Source organism: Protomyctophum parallelum, assembly GCF_964188405.1.
Source record: "Protomyctophum parallelum genome assembly, chromosome: 14".
NCBI classification, from domain to species: Eukaryota; Metazoa; Chordata; class Actinopteri; order Myctophiformes; family Myctophidae; genus Protomyctophum; species Protomyctophum parallelum.
The window spans coordinates 28,736,464-28,759,575 of NC_139709.1; the positions used below are offsets into that span (position 1 = coordinate 28,736,464).

A 23,112-nucleotide genomic window follows, 5' to 3' on the forward strand; every position below is an offset into this window, starting at 1 on the left:
TCATAATGACAAAGTCAGTTATGCCTCGGGGTCCCCCAAGAATGAAGTTACTAATGTTGTTCTGCCTGGAGAGGGAAGTCTGGAGCTCTCTGGAGCTGTTGCCCCCGCGACCCGACTACTGATAAGCGGTTTAAGATGGATGGATAGATGGAAGCCAGTGTTTCCCAAACATTGGGTAGAGAAGTAAATATCAGAGGGAAGGGAAAATGGCAAATTTACAAGTTACATTACGGGTCACATCACAAGACGTTGAGAGCTTGCAGATCGGCTATTTTCACTATTATTGAACTTATTGTTAGAACCCGGGGACACCGCTCTTGAGGGGAAACCCTGGTAGTACTGACTATTAAGAATAAAACCACAATATAATTTATTATTTACTGTAAATGTGATATATATTTTACTTTATAATCCGAGTATACAGTATAATGCACACATTATTTTTTTACATTGGACAACCAGAGGGGGGCGATATTTTTTAATATTACAGCCTGCCACATTCATTCAGTCAATTTCAGTGCAAACAAGTACAGTAGGCTATGCCTACACGTGAATATGTGAACATTCAATATTGGTGTCATTGAAGCAAATTATTTAAATCCAAAAAATATATGAACATCCAATGGGAAAACACAGCTTCACTGTCACCATAATCAATGTTTCCTATACCCACAGAAATGTGCAAGATGCTTCTGAATGTGCCAAGGAGATCACCCCTAAGTAAGAGGTTTTCAACCAGTGGTCCGGGGACCACAAGTGGTCCTTGAAGTGGTTCCAGGTGGTCCCCAGCTAAATGATGGAGAGTTGGTAACCAAATGGACCCTTATTAGATCTCTTGAGATTGTAAAATAAAACGAAATTTCGTTTCATTTGACACTCAAGAGTTAAATTATTGTTAAACATCTGCATTACTGCATTACAAGAAGTCTACACAATTAGAGAATGTAGAATAATTATTTTTATCAATGTTTATCAACTAATTGTACCAACATCATCAGTAGGTTATACTGTAGCATGGAATTGTGGACACAATCTTATCCAAACAAACGTCTGAGAGGCTAAATGTCATAAAACAGTGGTCCGTCGCTCAAATGCTGAATAAATAATGGACCTTGATATGAAAAGGACTGACGTCCTTACAGGCGTATGCATAGGCTCAACTTATGTAACTTAGATAGCATTTTATGTAGACATGGCACTCTATAGTGTATATGCAGTTTCATTATAGATATTCCACTTTTAGGTTGGGTTACTCTTAGCTTACATATGATTCATGATGACTGTTATTATGCATTTGATGTATTAACATGTTTTTGTTCTTGCTTACTGTAAGTCGCTCTGGAACCCATTTAGACCTGAGGCCAGGTCTGTGTCACATTATTCAGTATACCACTTTAACCATTAATTTATTTATATATATATATATATATTTATATATATATATATATATATATATATATTATTTTTTTAACTGTTAATGGGTGAAGAGCGTACTGTTGTAAATTGTGCGTCTAGAATTTACTTATGGCATCTGCGTTGCCCAGGGTGATCCCTGCGGCGGCGTCACCACCGCGCAACTTCTTGTACTTCTTCTTCACACAGACGACGCTGACCGCGGTGACGACCAGCATGACGGCCAGCACGGACACCGAGGCGGCCACGGCCGTGGTGGTCACGTCCATGCCGTCACCCTTGTGCTGACACCTGTCCCCATAGTACCACCAGTCGTCTCCCACAGCACACCTGGTGGACGGAGGGAGGAATAGAACCACAAATCATTAGAAATGAGAAATTATAAAACCAGTGGTGGGAAAAAGTACTCAATATACTCGCATTCTTTACTTATAAATCTATGACAATCACGAGATATCTCGTAGTAAGCTATTAAACCTTCCCTTGCCAATGACAAGAAGACAAGATTTGATAATGGTATTAATCCAGAATTAATAATAATAATTTTACCGAATTTTAGCTTCCGTCGCTATAGCCACTGCTTGCTTCCATGGTAGAAGCAGCCGAAATCTCAAAACTCTGTGCACGTGGGCGATTGCGCTCGCACGCAGTCTTCAGTGGCTTTAGAGCTCAGACTGAGCTGACGATGTTTAGAGCTTAATAAAACATTAATTCGACATCCCGGTTAGCAAATTAATGTTTCAGATGACAGAGGGTCTGAGCACACTTTAGATTGATTGATTGATTGATTGATTGAAATATTTATTAACAGTTTGCAGAATTACAGTACATTTCAAGCACAAACTCAATACAAAGACTGTTAACTGTGAGTGGACAACCCAATTAAGCATTACAGTACACTTGTTTACAAGAGGGTCCACCATGTTCAATTCATCAAAACATTTAGAGACGTACAAATAGACACTTCTATATACCGGTAGTTAAAGAACAGAACAGGAATTCATCATAAAGGAAGCAAAAAGGGAAAAGAAACATTATACAGTGAGGGGATAAAGGGGGGGGGGCGGTGATGGGGGATTCAGATTTTACGGGGGCCAGTTTCGAATTGCAGCCGTCCGTAGGTGCCCTTTGAGAGCGGTTTTGAAGGAGTCAAGGGATTCACATGTCTTAATGACTGTTGGTAGGGCGTTCCACATTTTGGTGGCATATAGGAGTGAAAATAATTTAGTCCCTTGTTTGTGCCGAATCTGGGTTGTACATGGTTTGTTGCACTCCCTCTGGTGTTGTGGGTGTGGACTTCGTTTACATTAAGGAAGTATTTAGACGGGTACATGGGTATCTTGGTTCCATGCGTGGACAGAAGAAGCTGTGTTTTGAGTCATTTCCGTTTTTTTTAGACGGCTGGTGGATGGAAATGAAGCTCCACCCACACGGCAGGTTGCCGCGTCGGCCAGATTCCCGGAAAAGAGGGTGGAGCTTCATTTCCATCCACCAGCTGTCTAAAAAGCCGGAAATGACGTAAAACACAGCTTCTTCTGTCCGCGCATGGAAGTTCAAGTGTGCTAGAAAATGGCTGATTATCACTTCCGGTTCAAACTGCCGGATCACGGTTCTTCTTCTCTGCTTTGTTCGTGTATTCCGCTGGCACTGGCTCCACACTCAGGCATAATCTCAAATAATTGTAGTGGAGTAAAAGTATACAATATTTGCCTCTGAGATGTACAAATACCTCAAAATTCTACTTAAGTACACTACTTCCACCACTGAAAAAGACAACAGCCTGGTGTTTGGCATTTGATGAGTCAACAGTCTGTCTCGAGAGACTATTATTGTCCAAACCTTTCAAAAATAGCTCTGCGACACTCTGCGAGGACTTAAATCATTACATTATTAACACCCAGCTCATCTACAAAGCTAAAGGCATGACGAGACTCCCACCGAGGGAATACGATAGTCAATGTTTAGGCCTGTCACACGCAGTCCCGCCCCCTTTCATGACGACGACAAGCCCAGGAAATAATTCCCCATTCATTTGACCCCATAGTCATTTCAAAAAGTATTTATTTAAAGATCTGTAAGCTTCGGACAAAGCCAACTCAGATCATGACAAATCGTGACAATAAACACATTTGTTTTGGGCCGAACAAATAATTAGAAGGAAAAGAAACGGCAGGGTACACTTGTTTTTGTTGTTTTTCTTCTTTTGTAATTATTTGTTTGGCCCAAAATGTGTTTATTGTCATGATTTGTCACGATCTGAGTTGGCTTTGTTTCGAGGCTTACAGATCTTTAAATAAATACTTTTTGAAATGTCTATGGAAAAAATGCATGGGGAATTATTTCCTGGGCCTGTCGTCGTCATGAAAGGGAGCGGGACTGCTCTATAGACTCCAATGCATTCCGTAAACTTCCGGTGTCTATGTAGAAGACTGGATTGGACTGGCCCCATGAATTGAACGTAGTTGTCGTAACTCTGTCTTACTCTATGGCTCTGACTCAATCAATCAAGTTGTCACTGTTGACATAAAGGTACATAGACTTGCGTGTTGGCAATAGAAAAGTGCTCACCTGCAAGCAGCGTTGCCCTCAACCTCCACACAGACTCCGTCATTCTGGCACTCTACAAGGGAGCAAGGTTCAGGGAGTGGTGTAGTTGGCGTGGGGATGGAGGTAGTAGGCCCGGTGGTAGTAGGCCCGGTGGTGGTGCTGGGTGACGCGGTTGTCATGGGTAACGTGAGATGAGACACATCTGGAGAGAGAGGGGTGGAGGAAAGAGTTACTGTGTGCACTGTGTAGTGACGTGGAAGTGCTCGTTGAGGTCAGGTGAAGTGGATTTGTGAATCTGTAATGCAATCATGTTTCACTGGCGGTGAATGGTTAAATTGCTGGAACACTTGGTGTTAATTGTATATTAACATTATGGCGCTGCACTGCATGGCAAATTAATGTCGTATGGCAGCATGACTGTTTTTTATAGACGAAGTAGGGGACAGAATGATTACAGAAATTGTTTCGCAATTTGGCCTTTTCCTTATATTACATGCATGTAATATAACATTTTTGTATTACAGGCATGTAATGTAACCAAAATGCAAATGGGATTGACATTCAAAATGGTAAATGCGGCAAATGGTAAATCCCTCAGTACCCGCATATCTGACTAATTACCTCCAAAAATGAGAGACAGAAAAAGCCAGACAAATATCTTAAAAGAAAATGCAGATCACTGGCTTCCTTTAAAACAGTCACGTTCCTGGGGTTCTGGATGTTACGGGGACCCCCACACGGTAACTATGTATGTCATTTCACGACCTTTTCCGACGTGGGGCGGCTCGCCGGAACCGGGCCGGCACCCTGGCAGAGTTCCTGGGGGTCTGGAACTTCCGGGGAACCCCACACGGAGTTGCACCACTCACTTCACATGGGTGTGATTTTCCCTACTCCCTACTTTTCCTAATTTATTAATTGAATACTTGAATGGAAACAAGACCGCAACAAGGACTTATTTTGGTGTAAATCCTTTTAGACCGCGCCTGACTGTCACCCTGTTGCTGTTTGCAATTAGTCTAATAAAGTATTCAATTTATTTGAATTGAACATTTGTGAGAGGGAGGATGACTGATTTAAGCAGTCACACCTGGCCTGAGTCAAACTAGAACTGGACTCAGAGCTGGGTGTGGCTGCGCACCTGTTGTGCATGGACTTGATCAAGGCACAACAGGTTAAAGCAGTCATCTCCACAAACACTCGAGAGAGCCTCTGTCCGGACAGTGAGAGCCATCTGCTCTCCTGTGTAAACTGACATTGTGAATTTGTGATGCTTTCAAATGGTTATGCCCTGGCTTAAGAGGAATAAAACAGCCTTCTTGAGAACAACTGCCTGTGGCTGTGTCGTGTCCTTCCTGGCCCTGGGTAGTGACTACACTGTCACAACGTTTTTCTTCTCATACCTTCCATGGATAGGAGGAAGATGGCGTCTCCACCCTTGATGAAGTCCCTGCTCTTGGCTCTGAGATGGGTGAGGTACACCGGTGTTCCTTCTCCTGGCCCTCGGAAATACCTGCTCCCGTCTTCGCCAGTCACCTCCGTACCGACCTTGCGAGGGTCATCCCAGTACAACAGGTCAGAGTCTATAGATGTAAAAAACAATACCAACATTAACTGATATATCACTGACTTGGGAGTTTAAACATCCCAACTGGACAGAATAGTGCAATGTCTGGTTCCCAAACGTTTTGTGAAAACATCAGATCTACAAGCTCACAACGCGGAGTAAAGCGACGCGTTGTGAGCTCATAGATCGGCTATTTTCACTACTTTAATCATTTGTTTTCTAATTTATGGAATTTCTTAGACTTTTCTTTTATTTATTCATGAAATTACATTGAAAACAATCATTGAATTTGTTTTTAATTCATGATTTATTTTTCTTTCTTTCTTTTTTTCTTAATTTTTTTATAAAATTAATTTAAAAAAAAACAATTAGGAATTTTTTTTATAAAGGGACCTATGAAAATGTGTCCGTGACCCACAAATGGTCCTGACCCAGTGTTTGGGAACCAGTGGAACATAGAGCATATGATGAATCCTTATAATGCTTCAGTTTAGAGAGGTTTCTGTACTTGTTATTTTCTTGGTGGGGTCTGTGGTGACACTGCGCTGGTTGGACATGCGCAGCTGGATGTGTGGGTTCTGGTCCATGAGCATCATGGTGATCTGCTTCCACGGGCACGGATACGGATACGGCCCCGGCGTGTCGTCAGCCCTGGCCGTCAGGTGGGCGTAGGCCGAAAGCTCGCCGGGGTACCCCGCCTTTCCGCTCGGGTACAGGCCCATCTGGAAGGTGTAGCCCTCCTTGGAGCGGAACGGAGGACTGTAGATCTTCGTGTCTGGCGGAGTGTTCTCCATGACGCTGCTGAAGTTCTTCACGCGCCAGACGTGTTCTGGACAGCGGGTCTCGGAGAGGTTGATGTCGTCCAGGGACAGCCCCCCTACGGAGGGACCTGGGGTCCCTTTAATTCCCTGGAACACCACTCTGAACTTCTTCGTCGCGTCCAAACTCACGTGGTGCAACTGCCACTGATCCTGTGGCGGACCTGTGACAGAAGAATCCGCCATTAACCTGATTTAAACTGTGTCGTATGCGGTAGAATGGGCTCTATGCACGCAGAATAACTCTTCCTACTTCCGGGCCCCTTCCCTACTTACTTCACAGGTGTTACCGATGATTCTAATTAAGGCCCTGTTTCATTTAGTGTACAGTGGTTCTCAAACATTGTAATTTCAATGACCCCCATAACTGTCAGTTACATTGTCCTGAAAATGTCACAGGATCACAACACATCGTGTTCTCCTATTTTCCTCTGCAGTAAGCAGACATTGTGCTTTACCAATGAAATGGCACAATAACAAATTCTGTGAAAAGTATACAGTGGTATATTCACCATCTATTGTCTTTATAAAGCGCAGGGCTCCGTAGGGGTTGAGGCTGTCGTACTCTCGCACCCAGATATGCAGGACGTCAGCAGCGCCCCCACTGTTGTAGTAGAAGAACTGCAGGCACTGGTAACCTCGTTTGGGGTAGAGCAGCCTGGTCTCAAGTTCAGCTGTGTAATTGAGGCTGGAGTTGCGAGTGTTAAAGTGCATGAAATAGCCAGAGCCTGCAGATAACGACACAGTTTTATCTCCATTAGTATCCGTACAGTACGTGGTCAATTGTTTCACAATTAAACACACTGTACTTTGAATGCAGGGTAAGAGTGGAATTGATAACAATAACACTGGTGGGAAGTAACTAAAGTATATCTCAAGTGCTCAAGTGTTGTACTTAACACTAGCATGTCTGAACTAAATTCACTCCTACTCAGTCAGCTGAAAGGTCAGGACCGTGTTTTTCGTGCGATTTGATTGGCCACTCTCTCCCCCACTCGTCTAATGATCTTCACACCTCCCGACAGCTGGAGACGGCATTGTTCAAGCCTGCATTCCATTTCCAACTAATTAGATCATATATGTTTGGCTGGTTAACTTGGAATTTGTTTACTATTTTGATAAGATAATAGGAATAGGAATACAATGATTATTATCCATGATAAGGGATGTTATCGAATGCTCGGTTAGACTCACTCGACCGACATTTCCTTTCCATGGAGCGAGAATGCTTGCCGATGCGACTCTAAATAAAAATGACGATTCTAAATCATTCTAACGAGATAGACCTACAGAACCTCTAAATGTTGTGTCAGTCAAAAGAACAGTTCTGCCCGTAGTCTGTAAACTTTTTCTGCAAGCGACGTGGAACTGAATTCAATTCTGCCTGCACGCACGCAAGGATCAATCTTTCTTTTTTTTTCCTCTCTTATAAATAAATTCTTCTTCTAAATGTTACAACTAACTAATTCCTCATGTGTATACAAAAAGTAGGCTACTCACAACATGTAACGATGTCTTTCAATTCTCCCAAAACGGAAAAAAAAATATGGTGTGTTGACTGACTGGCATATTGTTTCCACCAAGCGCATAGCTCAATAGATATAAATAAATGTTGACTATACACGCCATCTTTATAGCATAAATGTGTAAGGTGGCGACTATAAAAATAAATCAATTCGGAGTGCACGCTAAAACCGAGCCTGCTGTGGATGTTCCACAGCCTATTCTGTAATATAAATATCACGGATCATGTTTTCTTTTCTTTTCTCCAGGCCGTTTTCAATATAGGCCTATCCCGCAGAAGGCAACCTGTTTGCCGAAACGTTGGAATTAATAATAACGTTTATAGCATCGTGACGAGCTGTGCGACCTCTTTCCTTTCTTAGTCAAAGGCTGTTTTCAATTAAATTACTTAGTAAACAAATTCCAAGTTAACCAGCCAATTATGATCTAATTAGTTGGAAATGGAATGCAGGCTGTCGGGAGGTGTGAAACTTCACTGCTTGCGGGGGAGAAGGGGTGACGGCGGTCAGTTTGACCGAAAAAGCCAGACCTACTAGGTATAAGTATGCCTAAAATCATATTTACAAAACGTTTCAGATCGGAAAAAAGATCATTTCAATCGAATATTTAGACAAAGTCATGCAAGGGGAACTTTCTCAGGACGTCATGGGCAAAGAAAATCCACTTCAAAATCAGTCAGAAAGACTGGGTGGGGGTGAAAGTAACATTTACTTATTTATGTACTGTACTGTACTGCAATTTTGAGGTATTTGTACTTTCCTTGAGTACATCAAATTTTCAGTACTTAAGTTCTACTCCACTACATTTCAGAGGCAAATGTTGTACTTTTACTCCACTACATAACTATTTTAAAACTTTAGTTACTTTGTAGATTGATTTTGATTACAAAACATACATTAACCACTTCAGCCCTATACATTTTGGCCATTTGAAAATGGCTGATCTACAAGCTCACAATGCGTCGCATCAACGACACATTGTGAGGTTTTTTTTCCCACATTTGAAAACATGAAATGGGACATTCTGCGTAACGAGTACTTTCTACTTTTGGTACCTTTTTTTTATGCCAATGCTTTTGTACTTTTACTCGTGTACATTTTGAATGACGGACTTTCACTTGTATAACATGGGAGTAGTTCTACATTGCACTACTGATACTTTTTGTTTTGTCTGCCTTTATTGATAGTTTCAAGTGAAGCTAGACAGGAAAGAGGGAGAGGGAGAATGGGAGAATGGGAGAGACATACAGCAAAGGTCGTCATGAAAGGGACTCGAACACGCGACACGCTGTCAGGCCAGAGCCTATATGTGGCATGCGCCTGGACCACTAGGCCAGCGGGCGCCGATACTTCACCACTGCAGGGTATTCTCACCAGAGCATTGGCCCATGTTGGAGTAGTCAGTGCTGGGGCCGCCAGCAGCTTGTGATACTCTGGTCCATGGTGCAAACACTGATGCAGGTGTAGCCTGCACCATGCCACAGATGTTCTCCAGCTCAAAGTCACAGGAGTCTAGGAACGTGGCGCTTTTGGCTACATATACAGCACACACACACACACACACACACACACACACACACACACACACACACACACTTTTCACGTGTCTCACCGCAACAACAGGCATAATAGAACTTTGACCTATTGTAAATGTCCATGCATGGATCTATTTCCATGCAAGCAAGCATGCAGTTCATGAATAATTTCATTAGCAGTTGGCAATGCATTAGTTGCTATTAAAGTTACTGACAGAGGGAACCAAAGACAAGACCACTGGAATGAAACCCAAACGTTCAAGGACAACATCATATAGAATTATAGATTATGTTGATTAAAAAAATAGCAGATATACAAGCTCGTAGCTCATTTTGAGATCGACCATTCCCAACATTTTTTAAATGTTTTTAAACGTTTAGCTTATAATGACATGCCCAAAATAGGGGACGATCATTGATTGAATATGTTATTACATTATTGTATCTTATAATTGTATCTTATAATCAATCAAATCGAATTAAAATTAAACGTTTAGCTTATGACATGCCCCAAATGGGGGCCGATCATTGATTGAATATGTTATTACATTATTGTATCTTATAATTGTATCTTATATAATCAATCAAATCGACTATACTTCGAATAGACTCGGGACGGGGTCTTACTGCAGTTGTAGAGGCGGCTCAGCTTGAGCAGGTCATAGTCGCTGAACTCCATGCGCTGGCCGATCACGTCGCTGAAGGCGGCGATTTTTGTAACGATGGTGGGCTCGGTGCCGTTGCGGAAGGCGTTCTTACTGTAGTGCATCATGGAGCCATAGTCGTAGGGCACGCCCAGGGAGCTGCTGGTGGTGTCGTTGTAGGTGTTGAAGTTGTGTTCTCTACCTGTGTAACGCAAGAGCAGAGCATTACTCCCGGGCCGCGTCGGGAAGGAAACCTTAACCCATTTTGACCTGAGATCAGATTCTAAAAATGTCTTCTACATCCTGACAGTTTTCTGAAAAAGCTATGTTTCTATGTCAGTCGTTCTTATAGCAGACCTACATAGCAGACCTACAAGCTCGTAGCGCGCCACTCGGTGGCGCGCGCTATGAGCTTGTAGATCTGCTATTTCTCAATAGCTAAAGCATAACATGATGTTAACACCAAAATGGGGTTCATTGTCGCAAACTCTTCTCCCTTCTGGCTCCAAAACTATGGAATGAACTTCCCATTGCAATCAGAACGGCAAACTCACTCCCAATCCTCCGCCGTAGTCTGAAAACCCACCTCCTCAGACCCCATCTTGGCCCGTAGCACTTGCCGTAGCGCTTGCACTAGCAGCCTCGACGACTTTACAGGCAGAGGTTAACCTGTTACAGTTTATTATAATCCTAATGAAGAATACATTAATCAATCCACTTTGCTATCCATTTTATTAGCTTTAGTTAAGCTGCTCTTTATCTTGTTTTTATCAGCCATGCCAGTACACTACACTGCACATTAATCATACTAATCACTGCACACTTCAGATAAAGGAGATTAGTTTATTCATTATTTAGTGGCTATGCCTGTGAGAATGTGTTCTCACAAGCAAGTGAGAGAAGGGAATCGATAACATTGGAGGAATATTTTGACTGCTAGGGGAGGCATATGTTGAAGGCACATTACACATTTGTGTAGACATGGATATCATGGAGGTCATTGTGAACTCATCAGAAACTTTTTTTATTGTCATATCACAGGTTTACAGCCAGGTGTAAAGAAGGGGTGCATATCTTTGGTCCGACACCTAACAGTCTGCCGCGCAATAGTCCGACATCTAACCCTAACCGCAAGTGGAAGCCATGGGTGAGTCTTAACCGGCCATGCTGGAGCCATAGGTAGGTGATCACATATGTTGGAGCCACGGGTGAGTCTTAACCGGCCACGTATGTCGGACTATTGGTACGTCGGATTAACATATGCAACATTTGTTTTTGAGTGGTGCAACCACTCCAAAGAACAGCAATGTCCGTGTTCACCTATGTGTTGGTTCACCTATGTATGTGTTCATGAGCACCAGTATGACTGACTACCAGTAGGGGCGCTGTTGTGCCAGAAACAGAGAGAGAGAGAGAGATAGTATTAGTGCTGCACTGTTGCCTGCTAATGAGAGAGGAGAGGAGGGGGAGGGGACTTGCACCACTCAGTTCACACGGGTGTGATTTTTGTATAAGCTCGATATGTAGTTTCAGGAAAGAAGAATGGAGGGAGGGGGCGGGGGCAGATAGAGGGAGATCACAAGGAGAAAAACATAGGCGTTTTGGATTATCAGTGACCACTCTTTAAGGGTTCAGATCAGATGTCAGATGTATACAGTAGGCAATACCTTCTGAGATGCGGTCCCACATGATAGTGACGTAGTCATCGCGGTCCGACCTGGACTGCTCATGCCAGAAACCCAGAGCATGAAGGAACTCGTGTTCGATGGTTGCAATGCGATCACATCCGCTCCCTATGGACAACCTCTGCTTCCCAACGTGCCGGTTACCCACAGAGGAAAAACATCTTGGGATGAAGTAACAAGAATTCCATGAAAACCAGCACACATAGGCCAAGCATCAACTTTCTCAAGAACATTCTTATTTCTCCCAATTTAGTCGTTGCCAGTGCCAATTCCCCATGTGGCCCCTGTTGCTGCTGTCCCCATTGTTGGCCTAGGGCTACTACAGACGAATCCATGGAGCAGTAGAGTACAGTACCCCTCCGTAGATTCGTCTATTAGTCTACCATGCACCTTTTATTGTGGATCACATTGCTTTTATATTTAATTTGTCTCTGTCATCAGGTATAGTCCCCAATGTTTGTCCCACTGCACAAAGGTGGTGAGGGTGACCGTAATGATCCCAATAACTACTAACGAGTCTTTAGTAAATAACCAGTTAAAACCATACCATGGAGACATAATCTATCGTCATGCAGCTGCCTCCACACTCAAGCCTCTGGACTCAGTTTACCACTCAGCTCTGAGGTTTATTACTGGTGACAGCTACGATACTCATCATTGTACCTTGTATGATAATGTGAGCTGGTCTTCTCTGACTGAAAGACGCAATAATCACTGGCACCTCTTCATATAAAGCCCTGGTCTGAAAATTATATATTTCATCCATGTTACATCAGAAACCTAGTCGCATTGTAACTTGCTCCAGTGATTGGCTCCTGGTCCCTTTTGCCAACTCTGAACTTGGAAAGGCTGCTTTCAGCATCGGTGCACCTGATTCTGGGAATCTCTTGCAACAAGAACTTCAACTTAAAACCCTAGCTGGCATCAATTGGTCATTTTAGGAATGTACTCAATAACCGTCCATCAGCTGTATGTTGCTGTTTTAACTGACTGCTGAATATATCATTGTTTTAATCTTGGCATCATTGTAAATGAGGGGTTCCTTCCGCTGTTAGCTCAGAGAAGAGTTTCCGTGGCAATTGGTATCCCTGGCCCTGCATAGGGTGAAATGGGTCGAGCTCTCCAAAAGCAGTGGCGAAAACCCTTTTCGCAGTATCGTATCCAAAAAGTAAAGGTATTTCTAAAGAGCTACAGATGATAAACTTAGGAGTGGAAAGTAGAATTTTAGAGCGGGGTGAAACAAACGCTTAAATCAGGCTAAAATTGCTTATTTAGCCAGTCAGTCAGCCCCCATCCCAGATGCATGCGCAGTACTGCTTCCTTAAGTTTGCATTGGGAAAACATGGTACTGCCTAACAACTATATATGCACAAAAACGAATTACAACCACTTTTTTGCTTGTGACCTGACAATAAAGATTCTGATTCTGATTCTTCATAAGCTTTGTAAGCGGTTGCTCTAAAAAAAAAGTTACTTTCCATTACCCTAAGTTACATGCAAGATAGTTTTCATTATTTATTTATTTAATTAATCTGAAGAAACTTTTTGGATACAATACTGCTATAATGGTTTTTGCCACTGCTGGAGTCCTCGCCTCGACCCATTTCGCCCTACCTTGCCACGGAACCTCTTCTCCAGGGTTGGGAAGTAACTGTAATCAGAGTAAAAAATAACGTAACTGTAACGTCTTAGAGTACATGTGTAATCTGGATTACAGTAACGGGGGTGTTGTAACGGGGGTTACATGAGGATTACATTCTCCCCTTCCCCTCATTAATTTTGCAAACAAGTTATAAATTATTATAACACCAAACGGAATGGATTGGAGTTGAACGCAGCGCGCACCTCTCTGACTCTGTAAAATCCTCACAGTTCAGGCTGCTGCTGCGTCAGGGCGGTGTTGCCAATTTGCGAGAGAAATAAGCAACCAGGTCTATGAAAACAAGCCCAAAAGAAGCGACTATAAAAGGCCACACGAGCACTTCAAAGCTATATATATCGTCCATTAAACAATGTGCATATTTATATATGTTGGCTATTTGAAAATAGACGATCTACAAGCTCACAACCGTTCTACCATTATTTACAAGCAACTTCAGAAAAATAAGCCCAATGTGGCATATAATAATCAGACCAGGCAACACTGCAGAGATACTAGATAGGAGAGCATAATGATATATTGGATTGGGGATAAATAATGGGTAGCGCAGTCTTCTCTTTTAGGTCAAATACAATGAGGCTTTTTATTTAAAGAGTAGCCGGGTATAAATATAATTATATAGGGCTGAGTTCTTTTGTAGACTATATAAATTAGTATTTACTGTCTAGTCAATGTTTTAAACTCCATGTCTATCTAAATGAGTGTCAGCCAGGAATGTCAAAAATAGTTTTTATTTGCCACTTTGACCACACATGGATGGAGTTGTTGGTTGTCAAAGTTGTTGGTTGTCAAAGTTGTTGGTGGTTGTCAATCAAACAATCAAAATGGTTCTGTAGGTCAAGATGCATTTTTCTTATGATCTGTTATAAGTTGACACAATGACTCTACAGTAATGTAACTGTTCAGAGAGGTCAAATTCTTAACAATTAAATGACCTTAACCATATTTCAGTTGTCCTTATCTTAATTTCATAGGATCAACATTCTTTTCTATCAATGGTAAAACTTGTATTATCTAATTAAATTGAGTTTTACTTAAAAGTAATCCAAAAGGTTCCAAACGAGGTTAATAGTCAAGTCCAGTTCCCCTCACCGCTGGACACTCTGGTGAGGGCAGCAGAGAAATGGACTTTGAACAAGCATGCTATCTGGCTAGTCGGAGAAGTATAGGTTCAGCTAAATTATACATTCATTTCACAAGGCCGCTCCACCTTAAGTGCCTCAGGAAATCACTCATAACCCAGGGCCACCTGATTATTAAACGCCACATGTGGGAGCACTGTAGGTCCAATCAACCTCAGAGGGTCTCAAATTATTAACACTGTACATTTGTGCTGTGGATTGATTTTTCACTCAAGCACAATTTACTGAAACTATCTATCCGTCCATCCATGATCAGTCAGTCACAGCCACAGTTCTTCTTTTTATTCCCAAAACTAGATTCTATAGTGCAGTGATCAGGACATAAATCCCCCGCCAGCCCAGCATCCCATCCGTGAACACCAGCAACTGATGATTGTTGGAGCGTCCAGGGACACCACAGCCTGTCTTGAACGAAAATAACTTCTACAGTATTTCAAAGATATGAAAATCAGCATGAAAAGGATTATGGGTATGTCTTATTGTCTTACTTACCCTCCCCCTTTAAAGATGGAAATGTAGTTTGCTTCCCCAGTCCAGGGCTTGAAGTCAATACAAGTCTTAAGCCGATACTGTTCAAAGGCCTTCAGAATAACACCTTTTGCGTTGATCTCTGCAGAGAAGGGAGAATATATTAGATATGCCTTTCACGCCCCATGGATCATTTCATAACAATGGGATATATGTACAAGTTAAATCTAAACTAAATCCCTGTAAACCTATCTATGCTTGCTCAAAGTTCAATGTTTTTCCACTTCCACAATCCACATGAGGCACTTAAATGTGCGGACTATAAATAATTGTATATATAAATATACAGTATACATACAATACAAAAACCTTAAATGCATTAGTGCATTGTATTTGTAAAATGTTACCTAAATCAGGTGATTTAAAAGCAAAAGGCCAAAGTGCTGGACACTAAACGCTGGGAGGGTTGTCAGTCATATAAAATGATGATGAAATTATGTACACATCATATGAACACTTGTGGTGTGTTCACACGAGCAGACGCAAAGATACAGTCTACCATTCATTGTCAATGGAAGCCAGCGACATAATGATGCAAAGACAAAATGATGCATGTAGCTGCTCCAAATGATACTCCCATTCCTCTTTGCCTCTGCCCATGTGAACGCAACATAAGACAACATCATATAGAGACATAGACTATGAACAGATGGCATCATATACTGTGCAGGATTGCACTTAATCACTTCTTAAACCCGCTAGTCTTAGTGAAACAGGCTGAGTTCCAACTGTACTTCTGTAGTAGATCTTTTTTTCTTTTCTTTTTTTTTGCTAATGGTCACCCCCCCCCCCCCCCCTGAATAGGGATGCTGGGAACTGGGATTCAAGTGGTTAAAACATGTGTGAAGTGATCATCGTATATCATCACATGGTAACATGTCGATTTGCTCAGACACATAATGACGTACTTTCTCCATTCATTGTCAATGGGAATTTAATGTTTGTGTAAGACGAAAATCTACACTAATAGACATGAGGTAGCAAGCCATTTTTATGTATTCTTACCCAGGTCATCCTCCATGTAGTATGGAACGGTCTTTGGCCACCTGTACTCATCACCTATTATGGAATTTCTCATTTGCTTCTGCAGCGGTCATCATCAGAGACAATCAAACATACTGTATATATTAGTCATAATTAGCCAAGGTGACTCTTATTTAATGGCATGTACAGCTTAATGCTAACTCAGAGCCACTTCACGTACCTCGTCAAGCACAATGTCACCCTCCACGAGATTCAAGCCTGCCTCTACAGAGACCGAGAACATCCCGTGTCAGTTTAATATTTCAAGGAGAATGGAAAGAGAATTATAAAATGACAGCATTAACAGATGTTGACAAACCTTCATTGATGTCAAAAATGTCACGGTCTCTTCCGCCATCCACATCATATTCTGTAGAAGAAAAGAAAAACCGTAAACACTCAAATGATGTGCAGAATGATGCAGGAACAAAATCCTGGGTGTTAATTTTTACAATCTTTGAATTACTGTAACACTCAATATTTTACTGAATGGCTTGTGTATTTCCAGCAAACACTTACCTAATACTTTTGATGTGGGCTGAATGAAATGGGAATGATGAGAATTACTTATTGGCACAAAACAAAATCAATTTAAATACTGCAGGCAAAGATCACAATTATAATACAAGTTATATCATCTATTTGTCTAATCATCTCATCAGAAACTGTAAACTGTACTATATCTACAAGAGAAAAACAATTTCTCACCAAGCAGAGTATGGTGCCACAAAGGAAATACACTAAGTGAAAAATAAACTCGTATTTTGGCTTCCTTCCCCACATAGTTGTGCTCTAAATGTCCTTCAACATGGGACAGTTGAAGTGTCTGTGTCTTGCAAACACCTTGTAAACCTTGTTAAACGTAATTTCAGAAAGGTGCAAGGAAAAGGATTAAAGTACATATCAGCAAACAATAATTGACAGAGCTGTAAAGACTTAGCTATAAATCAACTGCAATCCACTCTGACCGAATATTTACACGGGAATGCAGATCAGGGGTCATAGATAGATAGATAGATGGATAGATGGATAGAATAGTTTATTGGCAGTTTAATCAATTAAAATAATGTCATCAATTTAGAAAACGTCAACGTGGACTATACACAAAGCTTTTTGTATTTCTTCATGGGTTTATGAAGTGACAGTACTTCATTAGACCCCTTGGTATGGTTATGTGCAATGATGTCTTGCCTTTGTATTTAGCCTTTCTTCCTGGAGGCTGAAACCTTGACAGTCAAATGTGCCAATGAAAAAAACAGTGATATAGTGACATCACAAATCACAATATCATCCCCTCCCCTAACCCCTCCCCCTTTATCATACAACAACAGCTGTGGATGCGGCTTCACTTCAGGTGGATCACCACCCATCACCACCCACCAGGCAAACCAGGCATACTTGATGAACTGGCGGGTGTGTCCACATCATTTTAAGACTCCTTTATTATTATATATAATAATAATACCTGATGATCATGTTTAGGGTGGAAAAGAATCACGGCACTCTCCTTTATGTATGTCCGTACATGGATAGATGTGTCTGTGACAAAGACTTGGTCATGCCGGTGGCAAATTTTAGATTTACTTTTTTAAACACCATTATGATGTTCTTATTTTGATCATAAACACAATTACTGTATGTCAAGTCTCTGACCTCCATATGGCAATTATTTTTTTGCATATGCAAATAATTAATTTATAATAATAATATTTCATTTACAACTAGACAAAGTGCCAATCGGCACAGGTCTCCACCAGGGCAGGTCAGGTTGTGGCCTCATGGTGGCGCTATAACAGGCTGTTGAGGAAGATTTGGGCCGGAGGTTCGTGTTGGAGGGATGCAGGTACAATGTTTTTCCATGTGTGCATACATAAGTTGTATACAGATCGATGCAGTTCTAGCTAAAAACAGGAATTGGCCTGTTATAGCGCCACCGTGAGGCTGATTTTGAGGAAAAAATTGTGGCATGTCGTCCTCGGCCTAGTGAAAATGTGCGTGTATAATTTAACGGAAATTGCACACTGTGTTTGTGATTTGTGGCCTTTTTTCGAAGTGGACGAATCGTGTGAGCTTTGGAAGCCAATCTTAGCCAATCAGGATGGAAGATGGGAAATGGTGCCGCTCCGTGTTGATCACATGACTATGGAGATAGTGTATACCGATTTGCGTGACATTTGGATAAAATCTGAAGGAGTAATAATAGAAAATGTGTTTTACATATGTCGGCCTCCTGGTGGCGCTATAAAGAGCAGATGTGAAAAATTCCAGGCAAAGGTTTTTCCTTGGCCTCTAGGGAGTTGGCATACAAAGTTATCCACAGATCCGTGCAGTTAGAGGTAAAAGCACTTTTCGGCCAGTTATAGCGCCACCTTGAGGCTGAGTTGAAATTGTTCATGTGGCATTTTGTCCTCGGCCTAGTGGGAATGTGGGTGCACAATTTCACGGAAATCACGCGATGTGTTCATGATTTGCAGCATTTTGTTTGAAACTGAGCACTCCTGTGAACTTTGGAAGCCAATCTTAACCAATCAGGATGGAGTCTGAGAAATCTGAAAGAGCGGTTTCGTTGAATGGCTCTAGAGAGACTGTGTACCAATTTGCGTGATGTTTGGACAAAATCTGTAGGTGTACTGTGCAAAAACTTGTTTTGCACAAAGCGGCCTCCTGGTGGCGCTATAACAGGCCGTTCTGGAAAGTTTGGGGCAGAGGTTCATCGTTGGCATCCAGGGAGTGTGTGTGCAAAATTTGGCATCAACCGGGTTAACGGTGGCCGAGATTAGCTGCTCACGGACACACGGATGGACGGACACACAAACGGACGGACGGACACACAAACGGACGGACGGACACACGGACGGACGGAGTGCAAAACATACTCTCCCCACATGCCTTCGGCCTGGTGGAGACAATAATTCTGCTGCTAAAGCTCATTAAGGAGTGGGCCAACTGAGCCCCCCCCCCTCCTGCCAGAACAGTAGTGATTGTGGGTGAAATATGCAATCGAGAACATCAGGTGCATTGTTTAGTAAAGGATTGAGAACATCAGGTGCATTGTTTAGTAAAGGATTGAGAACATCAGGTGCATTGTTTAGTAAAGGATTCATTTTAATTTTAACCCAGCTGTTCTGTCATCCACTGATAGGCGCACCGATGCAAGACCGGTTGTTTACGTCTTTACCAACAGTCTGAGAAGATAATAGACAAATTAAAAAGATAATGAGTAGGCTGTTCACTTCAAAAAAGCTACGGCATAAATACGTATTTCTATGACACAAACATAGAGATGCAGATGGAAAGAGGTCAGGTGTTGTTTAATACAATCAGATAGGACTTTTCTGTTTGGATGCATATACATACGAAACAACAATACAAACAGCAGCAAGGCAATATACAGCAAGCTAGGATATTGCTGTTTGGAACATAATGAATTCATATTCTGTGTTATCTCTAAGGGTTCCCATGACTGATCGGACTGGTCAGAACTGAACTGACATACTTTAGGAAGATAAGATGGCCATTGAGGCTGTGATTAACATTTAATTTGCACAATAAAGAAAAAAGTGATCTGTGATGGTGTTTGATATGTCATCTAGATCAGAGGATGGTGTGATGTCAGAGGCATACAGTATGCTGACTGCCAGTCTCAATATATACATAGAGTGCATAGTCAATGATGTCACAGCAGGCAAAGGCGGGTGTTTTCAATGAAGATGCCGTATTAAAATGCAGTTTGAAGTTACAAACGTGTTTGAAAGTTACATGTCAGCCTGAAATCTAAGAAGAAACATCATTTCTGGAAGATACTGGATTTGTTTTATTATTATTTTATTATACCATACAATCGTACATTACTATTATGACAAGACCACCTGTTTTTCTTTATTTGCCATTTAGTTTATTCATTTATGACCTTTCATATGTATGATGCAATTATTATGCAATTAAGTCCTTTTTTAATGAGTCACACATTAGCTGTGACTACATTAATTATAGCTGCTGCACCTCAATTGGCCAGGGACAGGCAATTTGAGGAGAAAAAGGAGAAAGTGGAAAATAGCAAGAGGAGGAAGACAAATGAGAAATACAAGAGGGTAATAATTATGTATCTCTAATTCACAGTACAGTACAAAGCCTGATCTTTTTATTCTGCGTTGCCCTGCAGTGCTTCAACTCACACGAAACAAGGTGGATTCTTTATCACTGCAACCAGCTTTATTCTTTTATTAAATGGAGTGCTGAAGAGCTTTTGGAAGTGATCTATTTTATATTAAAACTATTTAGCACAACCAAGAATTGTGTCTTATAACATCCAATAGGTGAGAAATAGACCAGTAGAATAGATTCACTTCGCATTTAGGGCTATACGTTGTTGCAATTTTAGTCAGCTTCCAGTAGTATAAATTGTTACTGTATAATTACATCATCTTTGCTTTATTCATCGTGGAGTTGTCTGTCTGGAGAGCAGTGATTTATTGGCTGTTGCTCGGGGTTCCTTCACTCAGCCACTGCTCATTTGCATAATGTTTAAATGTTCTCAACTTTTCTTTGGATCGCAGTGGTCTTGTCAGCAGGTGTCTCAAGTTTATCAAGTTGCATGATACCGTCAATGATACCGTCATGATTCTGACATGATTCTGACATGATTCTGACATGATTCTGACATGATACTGACATGATTCTGACATGATACTGACATGATTCTTACATGATACTGACATGATTCTGACATGATACCGTCAATGATACCGACATGATTCTGACATGATACTGACATGATACTGACATGATACTGACATGATACTGACATAATTCTGACATGATACCGTCAATGATACCGACATGATTCTGACATGATACTGACATGATACTGACATGATTCTGACATGATACCATCAATGATACCGACATGATTCTGACATGATACTGACATGATTCTGACATGATACTGACATGATACTGACATGATTCTGACATGATACTGGCATGATACTGACATGATACTGACATGATACTGACATGATATTGTCAATGATACAGACATGATACTGACATGATTCTTACATGATACTGTCAATGATACAGACATGATACTGTCAATGATACAGACATACTGACATGATACTGACCATGACACTGACTATGATACAGACATGATACTGTCAATGATACAGACATGATATTGACCATGATACTGACCATGATACTACTGGCATGTGGCATGATACTCTTACATCCAGTTGGAGTGCGTTCCACAACATCTATGCAAAAGCACAAGGCTTAAGAAGACATTTGGTCTTGAGCAGGGGACAGTATAAAGCCCTTAGCTGCCCTAAACGTGGGCAGATGACCATGGAGGGCTCATGTGGTCACAAGGACCTTGACCTGGATCATAAAATGCACAGGGAACCTGACTGTGCAAGGAGGACAGAATGGGAATGATGCGACATGACCTTCTGAATCTATAGTAAATGATGTCACAGCAACAAAGGCGGGTGTTTTTTTTTGTGTCAAATATGTTTTTATTGAACAGATTATAAATTGTTAAATATTATGATATGAAATAATAAAAAAAGATTATGAAACAAAATGAAAAAAAGAAAAGAAAAACGAGACAAAAAAGAGAAAGAAAACCCTTAACCCTCCCACCCATACTGCTCAGTGACACTGCATACTATATAATAAGATGATAGAAAGCTCATGGAAAACATCTGAAAAGAAAATGGCGTACAGTCAAAGGCGGGTGTTTTCGATGAAGATGCAGTATTAAAATGCAGTTTGAAGTTACAAACGTGTTTGAAAGTGAAATATCCCTTTAGGTTTAAAAGCTCTGGCATGTTTAAAAGTAAAATGTATATGGAACATTCTTGTATCGGCTAGTAATGATGAGTGCCATAGCAGGGAGCATGTATAAAGCGAATAGAACGGGGCACTATTGAACACTTGAACGCAGCAGGAGGTTGATCACCACAGGATAGAGTATACCAGACTCTGATGTGTGTATCTGTAGTATAGGGCCAGAGAAGCTCCTATCTGGAAGATAAGAGGAAAATAAATCTGTCCCACGCACTCACTCAGAATGCATGGGATTCACACTATCAAAGGCTCAGGCTGCACTAAGATCTATACTGTAGCAGCACGGGGATATATAGAGCCGTCATCAACCCACACCAGAGGACGTTATTATGTCATTTTTGAAACCCTGAAAAGAGCTGTTGCCGTGATGCTCAAAATAAAAAAAACATCAGTATACTGAATGATTGGCCACATTTCCTTTCTAGTATCTTGGGAATAAAAGGAAGCTTGGTCTGTAATTCTGATGTAGAGATGGGTCCAGGCAGCACTCCAAGTTAGTCCAGGTTACTCCAGGTTTTTTTTTTTAGGATAGGCGACTGACGTCAGTCACCTACTTACGACCGTTGCTCAGTGGTGGAAAAAGTTGCCAGTACTTTTTCTCAAGTAAAAGTATCAATACTACAAAATAGAAATACAAGTAAAAGTTTGGAATGTGCTTGAGTAACAGCACAAAAGTATTGGCATCAAAATGTACTTAAAGTACCAAAAGTAAAGTATTCATTGTGCGGGGGAATGTCACATATTTCAAGTTTTCAAATGTTAATATTTCAAATTGAAAGTAGCAGATGGCCATATCGTTATTCATCACTGTGTAGTATGACGTTAGCCTACGTTCTGTTATTGCATGTAAAGTCCAACCATATATCTCGATGCTACATGTTTGTCATGATTGGATGAAATTGGTATACCGAAGAGCTGTAGAGACGGGGAGGGGAAAGGAGAAGGACCTGGACCGCCCTTCTGAAAAAGTCAATTCATATTTAAAAGTTATGAATTGAATGGAGATTCAATTAACCGTGAGACTTTACTGTTGCCCAATCCATTCAACGGCCCTATAGATCTGTCCAACCCACTGTACATCAGCAACATTACTCATATAATAATAATGCTGGATAACAACAAGGTGGTGTTAGGGAGAATGTAGTCTCTCGAGACGGTGCTCTTTTCCCTTTTT

General features: G+C 41.3%; 1 protein-coding gene across 1 annotated transcript; it reads right to left on the bottom strand.

Moving 5' to 3' along the window:
* Window positions 1-1,511: 1,511 nt before the first annotated feature.
* Window positions 1,512-17,481, bottom strand: mep1bb (meprin A subunit beta b; the record flags this gene model as incomplete). The annotated part of the gene is made up of 13 exons (XM_083782709.1): window positions 1,512-1,743; window positions 3,982-4,162; window positions 5,364-5,543; window positions 6,036-6,509; window positions 6,858-7,073; window positions 9,243-9,401; window positions 10,031-10,249; window positions 11,715-11,893; window positions 15,027-15,144; window positions 16,068-16,146; window positions 16,267-16,310; window positions 16,405-16,455; window positions 17,466-17,481. 13 exons carry the CDS (start codon window positions 17,479-17,481, stop codon window positions 1,512-1,514), a joined length of 2,148 nt encoding a protein of 715 aa, XP_083638835.1.
* Window positions 17,482-23,112: the final 5,631 nt, after the last annotated feature.